Source organism: Engraulis encrasicolus, chromosome 14 (genome assembly GCF_034702125.1).
Source record: "Engraulis encrasicolus isolate BLACKSEA-1 chromosome 14, IST_EnEncr_1.0, whole genome shotgun sequence".
In the NCBI taxonomy this organism is placed as follows: domain Eukaryota; kingdom Metazoa; phylum Chordata; class Actinopteri; order Clupeiformes; family Engraulidae; genus Engraulis; species Engraulis encrasicolus.
This window is the reverse complement of record NC_085870.1, coordinates 17,149,161-17,164,160: the sequence shown is the minus strand read 5'-3', so window position 1 is coordinate 17,164,160 and position 15,000 is coordinate 17,149,161. Positions and strand designations below refer to the sequence as shown.

General features: G+C 49.0%; 1 protein-coding gene across 2 annotated transcripts in view; it reads right to left on the bottom strand.

The window, feature by feature from the left end:
- The window catches only part of plxnb1b (plexin b1b), a 170,455-nt gene that overhangs the window by 64,734 nt on the left and 90,721 nt on the right, over window positions 1–15,000 (bottom strand). For both annotated transcript variants that reach the window (XM_063215106.1, XM_063215107.1), the window contains exons 4-5: window positions 2,399–2,539; window positions 349–1,564 (exon numbers count right to left, since the gene is read on the bottom strand). In XM_063215106.1, the coding sequence (XP_063071176.1) occupies window positions 349–1,554 (1,206 nt within the window). In that variant the 5' untranslated portion in view covers window positions 1,555–1,564; window positions 2,399–2,539. The remainder of the gene's footprint in view (window positions 1–348; window positions 1,565–2,398; window positions 2,540–15,000) is intronic.

Below are 15,000 nucleotides of genomic sequence, written 5' to 3'. Positions count from 1 at the left end.
GGTCATTATAGTGATTGGATAGTGTGTTTTCAGTGCATATGTCCCAACATGGTTTATTACTTGGTTAAAGCATTAACTTACTTGAGTGCTATTGGAGTATGAAGGGGATTGTGGACAAGGTATCAAAAGATGTTCAAAGAAGACATCCCCTACATTTGATTTGATAGAAGGTTCCTACAGTGCTAGTCATTTTATATTTGCATTTTACAAGTTACAAGCTTGTTGTTACCAGAATGGCAACGATTTTTTTTTAAAAGACCCTGAGTCATTTTGCAACAGTGTAGGGCATCGGTAGTAATCAACATACCCAATCTCATCAACAGCAAAAAAAAGACACACGTGACTCACCGAGGGCAAGTTGGCACAGTTGGACTTGACGTCGTACTCAATGTAAGCCGCCTCCATGCCGCTCTCCCCGCGTCCCTGCTGCGTGTAGCACAGATCTCTGGTGGCGTTGATGCGCTGGTCCAACTCCCTCAGGGAGAACATGCAGAGGGCCGAGTCCTCACTGGGCCTGGACCCGGAGGTGGAGCGCGTGGAGAAGACCCCCAGCAGCACCTCCTCTGCGCCTCCCCCCTGCTCCTGCTGCGATCCCGGCGACGAGCCCCCAACATCGGGCAGCCCCACGCGCATGGCCTGCAGCAGGTTGTAGTTCTTCCCCGCGGCCGAGCGGCAGCTGAGCGGCACCTCCACGTACGAGTAGTAGGCCGAGTCGTCCAGGCAGATACGCGAGGCGTAGGTGCGGTACTCGCGCGACTGCGACTTGAGGTCGCGCCGGTAGAACAGGAAGTAGACGTGCGAGCGGTGCGCGAACGAGGCCACGAAGTGGTGGTCGTACTCCGAGAGCCGGCCGGCCACCGCCAGCTTGGCCGTGTCCTCGTAGGAGAAGACGGGCTCCGACGCCAGGTTGCGCGTGGAGATGGGCGGGTGACTGCTGGTGAAGCCGCGGCCCACGAAGAGCACGGGCTGCCGGCCGCCGCCACGCTGCGAGCCCCCCGCCCCCACCACCAGCCCCACCGTCGTCACGTTCGGGTCGTTGGCCGCCACGTACTGCGTGTCCACGGGCTTCTCAGCGGCGAACAGCAGCCGACTGACGTTGTCCAAGCTGCGCTTCTCGCAGATGCCCTGGTTGATGCTGCCGCAGCTGATCAGCTCGCCGCCGAAGGGGTCGACCAATAGGAGCTTGTTGTGGTTGGCGGTGGGCCGCGCCTGCGGGCAGTTGTGCTCGGTGATGGGCGGCAGGCAGTCGCGGCTGTCCTTCACGGGGCCCGTGCGCTCCTCCTCCTCCAGGGTCAGGTCGGCGGAGAGCTGGAAGAGGCGATCGCGGGCCCCCAGGTACACGCGGCCCAGCGCCGGGTCCGGGTGCAGCGCCAGGTGCTCGAAGAGGGTGTCGTTGCGGCTGAAGGTGGGGTGCTGCGCCACGGGGTCATAGGTCACGGTGGTGGTGGTGGAGACGAGGGCGAGGGCGGGGGTGGTGCCCGACGACCACAGCGCCGTGGTGAAGAGTAAGGATGACACCAGCATACAGGAAAGAACCTCCGTCCCGCCAGGCATAGCGATGACTCTATGAAGAACACACACATGGACGGACACACACACACACACACACACACACACACACACACACACACCACAGGCAAACACGTCAGGTTATACTTACACTTACACTCAACTCTGCTATTTTTGAAACGAATGCATTTTCTTATTGTTTTCACTTTCAATTCAAGGTCATCTTACAAAGTAAACATACAGCAATGTGTCTACGGCAAATCACATACACAAGTAAAAACACATCAAAGCACCAGATTTGACTTTCCATGTCTTCTGTTACAGTGCTTGACTGTCGACGTATCTAATCTTGGTTTGTTTTTGTTTTTTTCACAGCAATCTGATTTCATATCCTCATTTCAATTCAAGGTCATTTCTCAAAGTAAACAAAATGTGTCTATGCAACACACACGCACACAGAGAAGAGAGCCAGACACACTTATTATTATTATACGATTTCTTACTCCTGATGGGAGCGTTATATTACCAAAACCAATCACTATTATTAAAGAACTCGGACTTTATTTGATTAGCCAATATCTGGCAAGTCATTATGTGGGCCATTGGGTACTGGGCAGATGCAATAGGAAACATTCACTTCACACTGACGTGTAATAAACAAACAGCAGACTTCACCCCTCAAGGGGCAGGTGTGTGTGTGTGTGTGTGTGTGTGTGTGTGTGTGTGTGTGTGTGTGTGTGTGTGTGTGACTGTGTGTGACTGTGTGTGACTGTGTGTGACTGTGTGTGACTGTGTGTGACTGTGTGTGACTGTGTGTGACTGTGTGTGACTGTGTGTGACTGTGTGTGACTGTGTGTGTGTGTGTGTCCATTTCCTCCATCACACTCACCATTTGTTTCCTAATGACCGTCAAAGAGGCATGTCACCTCACCCCTCCGTCGGTCCCTCTGTCCGTCTGTGTGTCTGTCTGAGTGTCTGTTTCCGTTTCTTTCTTTTGCAGATTCACTCCCTCATTTCCCGTGGGCTTCTCCTGGAGGGGACACAGAATGACACAGCGCACCTTCAGTAAAACATTTCAACACTGACACAAATCAACACAGACACGCATCAAATACAACACAATATCACTAACACAGATTAATACAGTACACATCATCAGTCAATGAAATCAATCAATCAATCAATGGAATGAGAATGTAGCAGCACAGCAAGCCTGAATATGAAGTCATATCACAAACAGCACAACACACCTGACCTCAGGGTACATGACATCACTAACCTCTGTATAATTGCACATCATTTATCTGAAGAGCACTCAACATGCCAAAGGCAATGTCCACAGCACACCTCGCTATGAGATTACATCACCAGTTTCATCATCCTCAATCATATCAAGGTGTGCAAAACAAGCAGCATTTTCAACGCATCACAGAAGACATGGGAGAGGGAATGAGAGAGACGGAGAAAAAAGGAGAGAGGCAGCCCAAGAGAAAGACCCTTCACACCCTTCCACCACCACTAGAGGCCTATAGCTCTGGACTGGCAGAGCACCAGGCAGTGTGTGTGTGTGTGTGTGTGTGTGTGTGTGTGTGTGTGTGTGTGTTTATGTGTGTGTGTTTATGTGTGTGTGTTTATGTGTGTGTGTTTATGTGTGTGTGTTTATGTGTGTGTGTGTGTGTGTGTGTGTGTGTGTGTGTGTGTGTGTGTGTGTGTGTGTGTGTGTGTGTGTGTGTGTGTGTGTGTGTGTGTGTGTGTGTGTGTGTGTGTGTGTGTGTCATTGGTAATCACGTTAGGTGAGCGTGAGCCCATTCACACATTCAGGCAGAGCTGAGGCAGAGAGAATTCCATTCACACTCAGAGTACAGTGCTGTTCAGAACTCCTCAAAGGAATAGCACTCACTTTTCATTGGCCAAAGGCTGAGTGGTGTTGAACTATAGGGCTATAGGACACACACACGCACACACACACACGCACGCACACGCACAAGCACGCACACACACACTAAAGAAGGAATTGTGCACATTAAAGGGAGAGGACTCTGAGGTTTTTGTTTCAGTGCATTTGCAGTCTTGTCCACACAACATTAAAAATAGGGTCTACCCAGACAGGAACACACACAGAGATGTTCCCTCTCTTTTCTCTTTCATTTTTCTTTTCCTTTTCTCGATCTCTCTATCCTCCCATACCAGTGACTCACAGCCACGGAAGTGGGATTAATCCTGAATAGTATCGACAAACCACACGGACTAAGGATTGCTGCTGCTAAGTGAAAGGGTGTGTGTGTGTGTACACATGTGTACTTGTGTGTACATGTACGTGTCCGCACCCATGCGATGCAGAGAAACTTTTGCCCTCTCTCTCAACACACCCAACAAACAGAGACTCTGTGTGTGTGTGTGTGTGTGTGTGTGTGTGTGTGTGTGTGTGTGTGTGTGTGTGTGTGTGTGTGTGTGTGTGTGTTGGCCAGGGGGGGAGGGCACTCTGAGTCCTCCTTCTGTATGCGAAGCAGAGTGTTTATCTGGGTTTAGGAGAGCAGGGGAGGGGGTAAGGGGGTGGGCAGGAGCAAGGCAGGATGCCAAAAATTCTCACACAGCCAAGGCAAGGAAAGCTCTTGATCATGCCCCTCATGCAATCTCTCTCTCTCTCTCTCTCAAGCACGCACACACGCGCACACGCACACATGCACACACGCGCACACACACACACACACAGAAAGCCCACAGCATAGCAGACAGTCTAAACTGATTACTGATTAACCGATTACACAGTCAGTCCGTGGCGTTATCATAACGACCTTATCAAGCGATCTCGACAGCCCTAACCCTATTGCTTCCTGTGCCGTGTTTTTGTTGGGCTGGCTGGCTGGGCTTGGCTCGCCAGGCCTGGGCCCTGTTGTCCGCTCGGGTCAGGTCAGTCGGGCCAGGCCGCTGACACGCCGGTCGCGGCGTATTCTTAGCAACATAATGACTCCGCTGAGAAGACGTCAGGGCTCAGGGCTCTCGTGATTAATGGCCGCTTCACAGAGGAAATGAAGCTTGCCATCCGCCATCACGCATGTTTCACTGGCCATGGCGGCGGAGAAAGAACAGGAGAGAAAACAGAACAGAAGAAGGAATGGGTCCGTGTGTGTGTGTGTGTGTGTGTGTGTTCGTGTGTGTATGTGTGTGTGTGTGTGTGTGTGTGTGTGTGTGTGTGTGTGTGTGTGTGTGTGTGTGTGTGTGTGTGTGTGTGTGTGTGTGTGTGTGTGTGTGTGTGTGTGTGTGTGAGAGAGAGAGAGAGAGAGAGAGAGAGAGAGAGAGAGAGAGAGAGAGAGAGAGAGAGAGTGCCTGTGCGTGTGCATGTGCATGTGCATGTGCATGTGCCCGTGTGTGTGTGTGTGTGTGTGTGTGTGTGTGTGTGTGTGTGTGTGTGCGTGTGTGTGTGTGTGTGCGTGTGCGTGTGCGTGTGCATGTGGTCAACTTCCACTGTTTGACCTCGGTGCATACACCCAGAAGGGGAGGAAAAAAGGCGAAACAGAAGTATTGTTGGAAATCAAGCCTTTTGTGCTGCTGTGAGAACAGATTACATGGCTGCCCCAGTCTGGGGGTTTTTGCCCGTAAAAAGGTAATCTTTCGGGGAATTGTGTACTGAAGAGAGAGAGAGAGAGAGAGAGAGAGAGAGAGAGAGAGAGAGAGAGAGAGAGAGAGACACACACACACACACACACACACACACACACACACACACACACACACACACACACACACATACACACACACACACACACAGAAGGAATGTGCTAAGATTGCAGCTGCTGATGAAACAGGGTGCAGAGGGAGGACATGGTGGCAGGGGCAGGTGCAGCCCACAGAGGTGTAAGATGCCACCAGAGGAGACATCCCACAGCAGGAACAACCAGATCAAAAACACTCATGAACACTCAGAATGGCAATGACCAAGTCGTTGGGTTTTACTTAAAGGCCCTGAGCACTGCCATAGTGGTGTAGTACTGGTAGTTTCTTTCAGTGACTATGACAATGTTCCGGTTGTGGAATGGCGTATGTTATGGGGCCATTGTCATAGCAACGCTGTTTTGATGTTGAGCCTCAATTATATGATAGTTGTTTCCAAAATGATGATGACCAAGCCTTCGCATGTTACTTTTTAAGACTCTAATGTTATAGCAATTTTGTTGTGATGTTATGATGCCAGTTTCTTTCAGATGTGACTCCGCCACTCATTTATTCGCAGTTAAATTTTCTCATTGAATGATGTTGTGAACATTAATTATATAAATAAATAACATAAACACTTCTTTACATTTCCACTGAGCAGGTGACTATGTAAGCCTGCAGTTATCCTTTACATACCGGTAAAATATCCCGACTACACCTGATGGAATGTCAGATACGCCATTCAACAGACTTGCAGACTTATCTAGGGGGGAAAAAACAACAACGATAACTAAGAGAAATCACACAGAGGTCCTTGCTGTGTTCTTAGAGGCTGCGGGCTAACTTATCTTGAGGCCCAGAGCGCAATGCAGACAGGGGCCCCCTGCCCTCCCCCCAGGAGGTGCCCCCACTGCCCCCAAGGGGTGCACCCCTCTACCCCTCTTCCCAACAACCCCACCACCACCACCCCTGAGATTTGGCAGGGACCCTGTGCTTCCGTCATATTGTGTCTGGGGGTGGGGGGTCAAAATAAAAAACACACAGTGTGAAATTGAAAACTTACAGCACCCCACCACCAACCCCTCCACACACACACACACACACACACACACACACACACTTGCAAGCACACGCACACGCACAATGTGGTAACCCCCATTTCTCACCCCACCGTTTGATTCGAGAACAATTTCCGATCCCCTTCCGCAATAATCCAATCATCTCTTTCAGTTTGGTGCGGACGCCAGGCTCAGGCGAGAGAGAGAGAGAGAGAGAGAGAGAGAGAGAGAGAGAGGGAGAGGGAGAGGGAGAGGGAGAGGGAGAGGGAGAGGGAGAGAGAGAGAGAGAGAGAGAGAGAGAGAGAGAGAGAGAGAGAGAGCAAGAGAGAGAGAGCAAGATGGAGAGTGCCAAAGAGCAAGGAGGAGACACTGGGATGGAGAGATGAGAAGAGAGACAGAAAGAAAGAGAGTAGAGCGTGAGAGAGAGAGAGAGCAGGATGCAGAGAGGGAGAGAAAATGGGATTGTTATTTAATTCTCCCTATTTCTTTTCCTCTCCCATCCATCCCCATCTCTGTCTGCAGGTGGTGGTAGTGATGGTGGAGGAGTGGGATGGCTTGCTTCAAAGTCCGGATGTTATCACACGAAGGGTGGAGGGCAGTTGTTTACCTCTAATTGGTTAATGTGTTTCTAATGTTTTTTTGTTGTTGTTTTCCTGCGCAGCTGAGTGTCTTTCCAAAAAAGTGTTCTTGGAGGCCAAGCATGAGCGAGCACTGATAGGAAAAGTGCATCTCGAGAAAACAATCGGTATCTCAGGGCACGTGAGATAAACACAAGGACGTTTTTCCTGGCCAGCTATGCACTCACGCATACACACGCACGAACACACACACGCGTGCACGCCAGGGCTTGACATTAACTTTTTCACCCACCGGCCACTGTGGCTAGTGGTTTTCCCAAGTCACTAGCCATTCAGGTATTCCACTAGCCACAGATTTTATATTGTTTTTTTCTCTTTATTTACTATGATAAGTGTGCGTCTAACCTAAAAAGATGAGGTGCTAAAGCAAGATGAATGTACAGCTTTCTACATGGAAGTATATCAAGAAAACAAAAAATAAGTTACTAGGCTTTTTCTTGAGCTTAAATGCAAACAATTGATGCAAAAGGGGAAAACAACAGAATATAGGCTACTATGATGCCTATGTCATACCAAAGAATAAACTGCCAGACAAATTGGCTACTGATACTGAAAGTATTACTAGCCACAGCCAAGTTTTACCAGCATTTGGCCGGTTGGCAGGTGCCAGTGTCAAGCCCTGGTGCACGCACACACACACACACACACTCACACATACATGCACGCGCGCGCGCACACACATACACACAGACAAAGAGCCAAAGACAAAGACAAGTTCATGATGTCTCAGCGAAAACATGCTGGAGGAGATGCCCTAATAAACAACAGGGCTTGTAAGACTCACTCAGAGAATGCATGGCATGACGTGCCGTGACACACAGTCAGATACTGAAGCAAAATCACAGCCTTCATGACGATACGATACGGTATCGATTTCTTAAATCAGGGATTTAATTTTTTTCGAATACTTAAGAATTCCCCAGGATGCGATGCGATGCGGTTCAATTAGATTTTTTCCAATTACTTTTCCACTACTTATTGTGTTATGGAGCTAGGGCATTGCACATGGGCCAGCGATTCGATTATTTTCGATTCTTAAGAATTTCCCACGATACGATGCGATTCGATTAAATCGCCGGCCGATACTTCCAATACATCGATACATTTATTCGATTTTATTCACATCCCTAGTCTTAATCACCTCCAGACAGAGAAGGAAAAACAGAAATAGCACTAATGGAGGCTTACATACAGTAGGGACCATCTGTGAACCCATTGTGCATAAACTTCAGCGTCATTGTAATAATGCAGCGTCATAAAAACATTTGGTGTCAAAGGAAATCAAATAGAGTACAGCTACACATAGCACAAGTCACATTTGGGAAAGATACAGTTGCATTCCAAAGCTTGCCAAAGCACACAGTGACAACACACAGACAGACACACACACACAGAAACGCCTGGTGACAATGACACATAGGCCTACTGAAGAAGGAGGAGAGTGAAACAGATGGACATTACTACGAGAGAGAGAGAGAGAGAGAGAGAGAGAGAGAGAGAGAGAGAGAGACAGAGAGAGACAGAGAGAGACAGAGAGAGAGAGAGAGCGAGAGAGAGAGAGAGAGCGAGAGAGAGCGAGAGAGAGCGAGAGAGAGAGAGAGAGAGAGACAGAGAGAGACAGAGAGAGACAGAGAGAGACAGAGAGAGAGAGACAGAGCGCGAGCGTGAGAGAGACACACAGAGAGAGAGAGAGAGAGAGAGAGAGAGAGAGACAGAGAGACAGAGAGAGAAATGAAAAGACAGACTAGTGAGTGCACTGCAGGTCTTGGTGTGTTTGGGCCGGATGGAATGTGACCAGCGATAATAAGGCCAAGTCAGCCTCCTCCTCCTCTTCCTCCCTCCTCCTCCATCTCCTCCTCCTCCTCCTCCTCCTCTTCCTCCTCCATCTCCTCCACCCCAAACCCTCCTCCTCCTCCTCCTCCATCTCCTCTTCCTCCCTCCTCTATCCCCCCCCTCCTCCTCCTCCTCTTCCGCCCTCCTCCTCCTCATCTTCCTCCCTCCTCCTCCTCCACCTCTTCCTCCCTCCTCCATCTCCTCCACCCCCCCTCCTCTTCCTCCTCCTCCACCCCCCCTCCTCTTCTTCCTCCACCTCCCCCCCCTCCTCCTCCTCCATCTCCTCCCCTTCCTCCTCTTCCTCCTCCTCCGGGTGGGCAACAGGTCATTAATTACAGAAAGTACCCACAATCCTGTGCTCCATCCCCATTGTGCCCGGGGCCCATTCAGCAGTGCGGAGGAGGAAGAGAAATAAAATAATGATGCAGGGGCACGGCAGGGTTGTCATTAGTAATGCATTTAGGCCACACACCTACACACACACACACACACACACACCTTCTCTCTCTCTCTCACTCCACCTCTCACAAACAGTCTTTCTCTCCACCTTTTTCTCTCTCACACACCCACACTCCCCTTTCTCTCTCTCTCTCCCTCCACCTCTCACAAACAGTCTTTCTCTCCATATTTCTCTCTCTCTCTCACACACACACACACACACACACACACACACTCTTTCTCTCTCTCTCCCTCCACCTCTCACAAACAGTCTTTCTCTCCATCTCTCTCTCTCACACACTCCCCTTTCTCTCACTCACACACACGGAATGCATGCACCACTCTCTCCAATGCTCTCTCTCTCACACAAGTGTGCGAACACACACACACACGCACACACGCACACACACACACACGGTCGCTGGTGCTTGTTGCCTCATATGGGGCTATCGTTGGGCTCTTCACTGGAGCTACTCACTCTCAATTCATACCGCAGGCTGCTGACTTCTCAATGACTCCTCTTCCGTCACTTAGACACACACACACACACACGCTCGTGCACACAAATACACACACTTCCCACATATACATTGCACCCTTCCCCTACACATTATATAAGCTGTCCATTATCCCGCTCTTTTACAAACATTATAGCCACAGTCACAGACACAGCAAGCGCCCTTTTCTTTTCTCTTCTCACACTTTTTCTTCACATGCATGCACACACGCACACACACACACACACACCCTATTCCCCATATTTGCAGGCACACACACTATTCTCCCTATTAGCCTGTCCGCCAGCATGTGATTAAGGTCTCCCATTAAGCTCCTATTAAAGCCCTCAGTCCCCGAGGCAGCTGGTGGCGACCGTCAGGTCTCAACGCTAAACGCTGGACGCTAAATACTGTGCTAACGCTATGCTAAAGGAAATCGATGCCTGTTATCATATATATTATGCGTTACTCCCCCCACTCTCCCCGGGAGCGGTGGTGTCAGAGTGAAGCCACTCAAAGTTCACTCTGCATATCAGCACCATATGCGAACGGACAGGATGTCAGCGTGCCTATCAACGGCACACGGGCGGCAGGCACTGATACAGCTCTGCCATCGCTGCTGGCGGTGGTGTTGGTCGTGTGTGTGTGTGTGTGTGTGTGTGTGTGTGTGTGTGTGTGTGTGTTTGCAGGAGCTGGTGCGTGTGTGGGTGGGGTGTTAAATAGCTGGACCACAACAAGTATAAATCTTGATTCATCATATCATCAGTCTTGCATACTAGCTGCGGATAAAAGACAGTTCCCCAATTCCCAGTTCACAGCTTGCTTCAGTTCAGAAGAGGAAGCAGTTTCAAAATGGAGGCTGACCACCGACTAGACTAATGACCTCTGGGAGTGGTAGCTGTGACGTTGTGGTGTGTGTGTGTAAGTGTGTGTGCGTGTGTGTGTGTGTGTGTGTGTGTGTGTGTGTGTGTGTGTGTGTGTGTGTGTGTGTGTGTGTGTGTGTGTGTGTGTGTGTGTGTGTGAGAGAGAGAGAGAGCAAGAGAGAGATGCACGTGTATGTCCAGTGTGTATATGTGGTTGTAATGAAAATGTGCTGAGGAGGTTTGACAGAATAATGGGGGATGATTGAGGCCTCTCTTAAGGACGTGTGAGTGTGTGTGTGCGCACGCGCGTGTGTGCGTGTATGCTTCCATATCCACATGGTCAGTGTGTGTAGAGGGGAGGGCTGAAGGGACAAACACAAACATGCTTGTGGTTATCTTTGTGTGTGTGTGTGCGTGCGTGCGTGTTTTCCTTTCCTAAGAGAACTCTGATAACTGCTAGTGTGCCTCTCTCCGCTCGACTCGAGGCTTTATCAGTGCCGGCGTGAGTGCCTCTCTTGGCTCCAACCATCTCTTCCTCCATCACCCCCTTACTCCCTTCATCTCTCTATCGCTTTTTTCTCTATCTCCCCCCTTCATCTCACTCTTTTCCTTCTACCTTCTCCTGTCACTATCTGTTGTGCACTCTCTCCTTACTTTTTGTCTGTCTGGTCGCCCAGTCTTCCATTTGTCCTCTGCTGCCTTCCAGCTGTGTGCGTATGTGTGCGTGTGTGCGTGTGTGTGTGCGAGCGTGTCTATTTATAGTACCTTGTTCCAATGGCCAGTCACTCACACCAACACATATACACACACACACTCACACACACATTCACATACTGACACACTCGTCTCACACACACATTCCTCCATGGCTGCCGGTCTCAGAGGGGTGAGAAGGAGAGGGGGAAAACCAAAGATGGGGATTACAGTCGAGCCGACCAACACACACTGTTCTAGAACGTTCTCAGAGCATAAAAAAGCTTAAGTAAATATCTCGCTTGAAAAGGGAGGAGGGATGAAGAAGAAAAAAAAGGCTTTTTTGTCTCTCTCTCTCTCTCTCTCTCTCTCTCTCTCTCTCTCTCTCTCTCTCTCTCTCTCTCCTCTCTCTCTCTCTCCTCTCTCTCTCTCTCTCTCTCTCTCTCTCTCTCTCTCTCTCTCCTCTCTCTCTCTCTCTCTCTCTCTCTCTCTCTCTCTCTCTCTCTCTCTCTCTCTCTCTCTCTCAGACCTACCAACAAACCCTTCTCTTTCGCTCTCTTGCACACTCCCCAGTCATGCTACTACATGCACACACACAAACAGGCAGATAGTCAATGTGCCTAGATTTGCCCCCTTTTTTGCATTGTGCCTTTGCAATGCAGCCCCCCAACATCCTCTTCCTTCTCTGCAAGACCTACTAACAAACTCTTTCTGTCTGTCTTTTGCACTTTCTTGCATATCCACGAATACATGCCATGCACACACACAGGGAGGCAAGCAGACTGTCAATTTAGGGAGATTTGTCGAATTGTGTGTTTCCAGAGCAGTCTCTCTCATCATCTTCTCTCTGAGGTAGCCCAGGACACGCACGCACGCACACACACACACACACACACACGCACGCACGCACGCACGCACGCACGCACGCACGCACGCACGCACGCACGCACGCACGCACGCACGCACGCACGCACGCACACGCACACGTGTTCTCTCTTTCATCCGTTCTCTCTCTCTCTCGCTCCATCTCTATTTGGGTATATTTGGTCCTTATTGCATTGTGTGTAGCCAGAGCTCCCGTCCTCTCCTCTCCTAGACACACGACCCCACACAGGGAGAGGAAGTTCCCAGGACCATTAAACTGCAGACTTGGATGAGCAACAGTCACATCTCAATGCACAGTGCTCTTCTAAGTCTCTCTCTCTCTCTCTCTCTCTCTCTCTCTCTCTCTCTGTGTCTCTCTCTGTGTCTCTCTCTGTGTCTCTCTCTGTGTCTCTCTCTGTGTCTCTCTCTGTGTCTCTCTCTGTGTCTCTCTATGTGTCTCTCTCTATGTGTCTCTCTCTATGTCTCTCTCTATGTGTCTCTCTATGTGTCTCTCTCTGTCTCTCTCTATGTGTCTCTCTCTGTGTCTCTCTCTGTGTCTCTCTCTGTGTCTCTCTCTGTGTCTCTCTCTGTGTCTCTCTCTGTGTCTCTCTCTGTGTCTCTCTCTGTGTCTCTCTCTGTCTCTCTCTCTCTCTCTCTCTCTCTCTCTCCATCTCAATGCACTTGCTCCATCCCTTTCACCCCCTTACTCACATTACTCTCTCTCCCTCTCCTTCTCCTGCTCTCTCTGTTTCAGCAGTTGCGTCTCAATGCAAAATCCTCTCCCACCCCCCAGCCCTCTTCCTTGCACAGCTCCTAGTGACAAAATGCTTCATACAGTCTCTCTCTCTCTCTCTCTCTCTCTCTCTCTCTCTCTCTCTCTCTCTCTCTCTCTCCTCTCTCTCTCTCTCTCTCTCTCTCTCCTCTCTCTCTCTCTCTCTCTCTCTCTCCTCTCTCTCTCTCTCTCTCTCTCCCTCTCCTCCCTCCCTCGCTCCCTCTCCTGCCTCCCTCCCTCCCTCCCTCCCCCAGCCTGAGAGGAGCTATAGAAGGAAATGTTCATTTTTGGAGTTAGGTACGCCAACAGAAACAAATATGTATGCACCTGTTTAAATTTCCTCATAGGCCAGGCCAAGATGGCTGTATGGAAATGCTGTAAGCTGGAGCAAGAAGGGAGGGTAGTGGAAATAAGTGATATGTTTAAGACTTTGGTTGAGGTTAGAATCTCAGCTGAATTCGCTTATTTTCAGTTGATAAAGGACCTAGAGCTGTTTGAGAGGAAATGGTGTACGGATAAGGGACTTTGGACAGTGGGGGGCAACCAGAGGCTACTGTTCAGTTGGGGATAGTTAGCTTGGGGCTGTGTTGTTTCTGTTCACAAAGAATGTGTGTGTTTGAGGTGTAGGAGAGGTTTTTTTTTTTCTCCCTCCACATATGGTGTGTAATTATATGGCTTAAACGTGTAATCTGACCTGCGGAAAATGATACAATAAATGGGTGGTTAAAAGTCAAAAAGTCTCTCTCTCTCTCTCTCTCTCTCTCTCTCTCTCTCTCTCTCTCACTCTCTCTCTCTATCTCACTCTCTCTCTCTCTCTCTCTCTCGCTCTCTCTCTCTCTCTCTCTCTCTCTGTCTCTCTCTCCCTCTCTCTCTCCCTCTCTCTCCCTCCCTCCCTCTCTCCCTCCCTCTCTCTCTCTCTCCCCTCCCTCTAAAGCCTCGGCCAGATGACACCGCAACGCGGGTTTTTTTTAATCCGAGTTGCAATAAAGTTGCAACCATACAGCATGTTTCAGTAAAAGATCATGTCCTAATGACAACGACAGGCTTGCTTCAGAATACACATTTCTTTATGTGAAGTTGTTGAGAACAAAAGTATTCGCTAATGGCCGTGATCGCCCACTCTTATCATGCAAATGACCTGTCATGCAGGGAGTCCACCAGTCTCTGACAGTGCCAGAAAGTTTCACATTTTTTTAACAGACCCAGCGAATTTATAAAAAGCTGAAGATCTTAGCTTTTTATTACTAAAAACGATACATGTCTAGCCTCTCCCATTCCGAAGTTATGTCCATTTTAAGCGACGGATAGTTTAACAAAAAATAGCGTCATTTCCCCCCTTTGTAAAAAGCGAAAGACGGTTTTATTATGCGCTTTACTCTCCGCAAGCGCGTAGGCCTACATAGCAGGTTCAGAATATCAGAATGTGCAAGCTGCATAATTGGGAGACACTGACGAAGGCAACAGCCGAAACGTTTGTCTACACTTCTGCTGCTATGTAAATAAAAAAATTAAAAAGAAGAAAAGAAGAACCCGAGTGCGATCCACTTTTTCACCTTCAAAGTTATTCAACGGGAGACGCACCACACGGAAGAGCGCGGTGTATCATCAACTACTAAACTGCATAATTGAACATTACTATATGCCACAGAGACAAGTTAGATACAACAACAGACTGTACTGAATCATGCTGCTTAGCACCATGCTTCGTGAGTTGCTCTTACAAGAATAAGCATGCATGCTGCAACTTCTGGAATATTTTGGAAGACATTAGAACAATCACCAGGGAGTTTACAGTCTACATAACTGGTTGGCCCTCACGAAGTTGTAAGTCTGATGTATTTACTCCTTTCATTAGTTAAGTATGATGTTTTGTATGCAGGAGTAGCATGTCAAGTTACTAAAGGAATTTCTTATCCCAACATGTGTACTAGCATTTGCTGCTAGCCGACTTATTTTCAAAACCAGCATCGCATAGTTGTTATTTTTCATTATGCTGAAGTGAGTGCTACGTGGAAAAATAGGCTACCAGCTTTGCGCATGTGGCACCTTGTGTAGCTTGTGGAGTGACTAGAGTAGCGAATCATTGCCATTTAGGCATCTGTTGATTGTGTTCTACACTTTATGCTGCTTTTTTTTTATTTGAGAAGTTTAAACTAAGGTGTTGAATACCAATACCGGGCA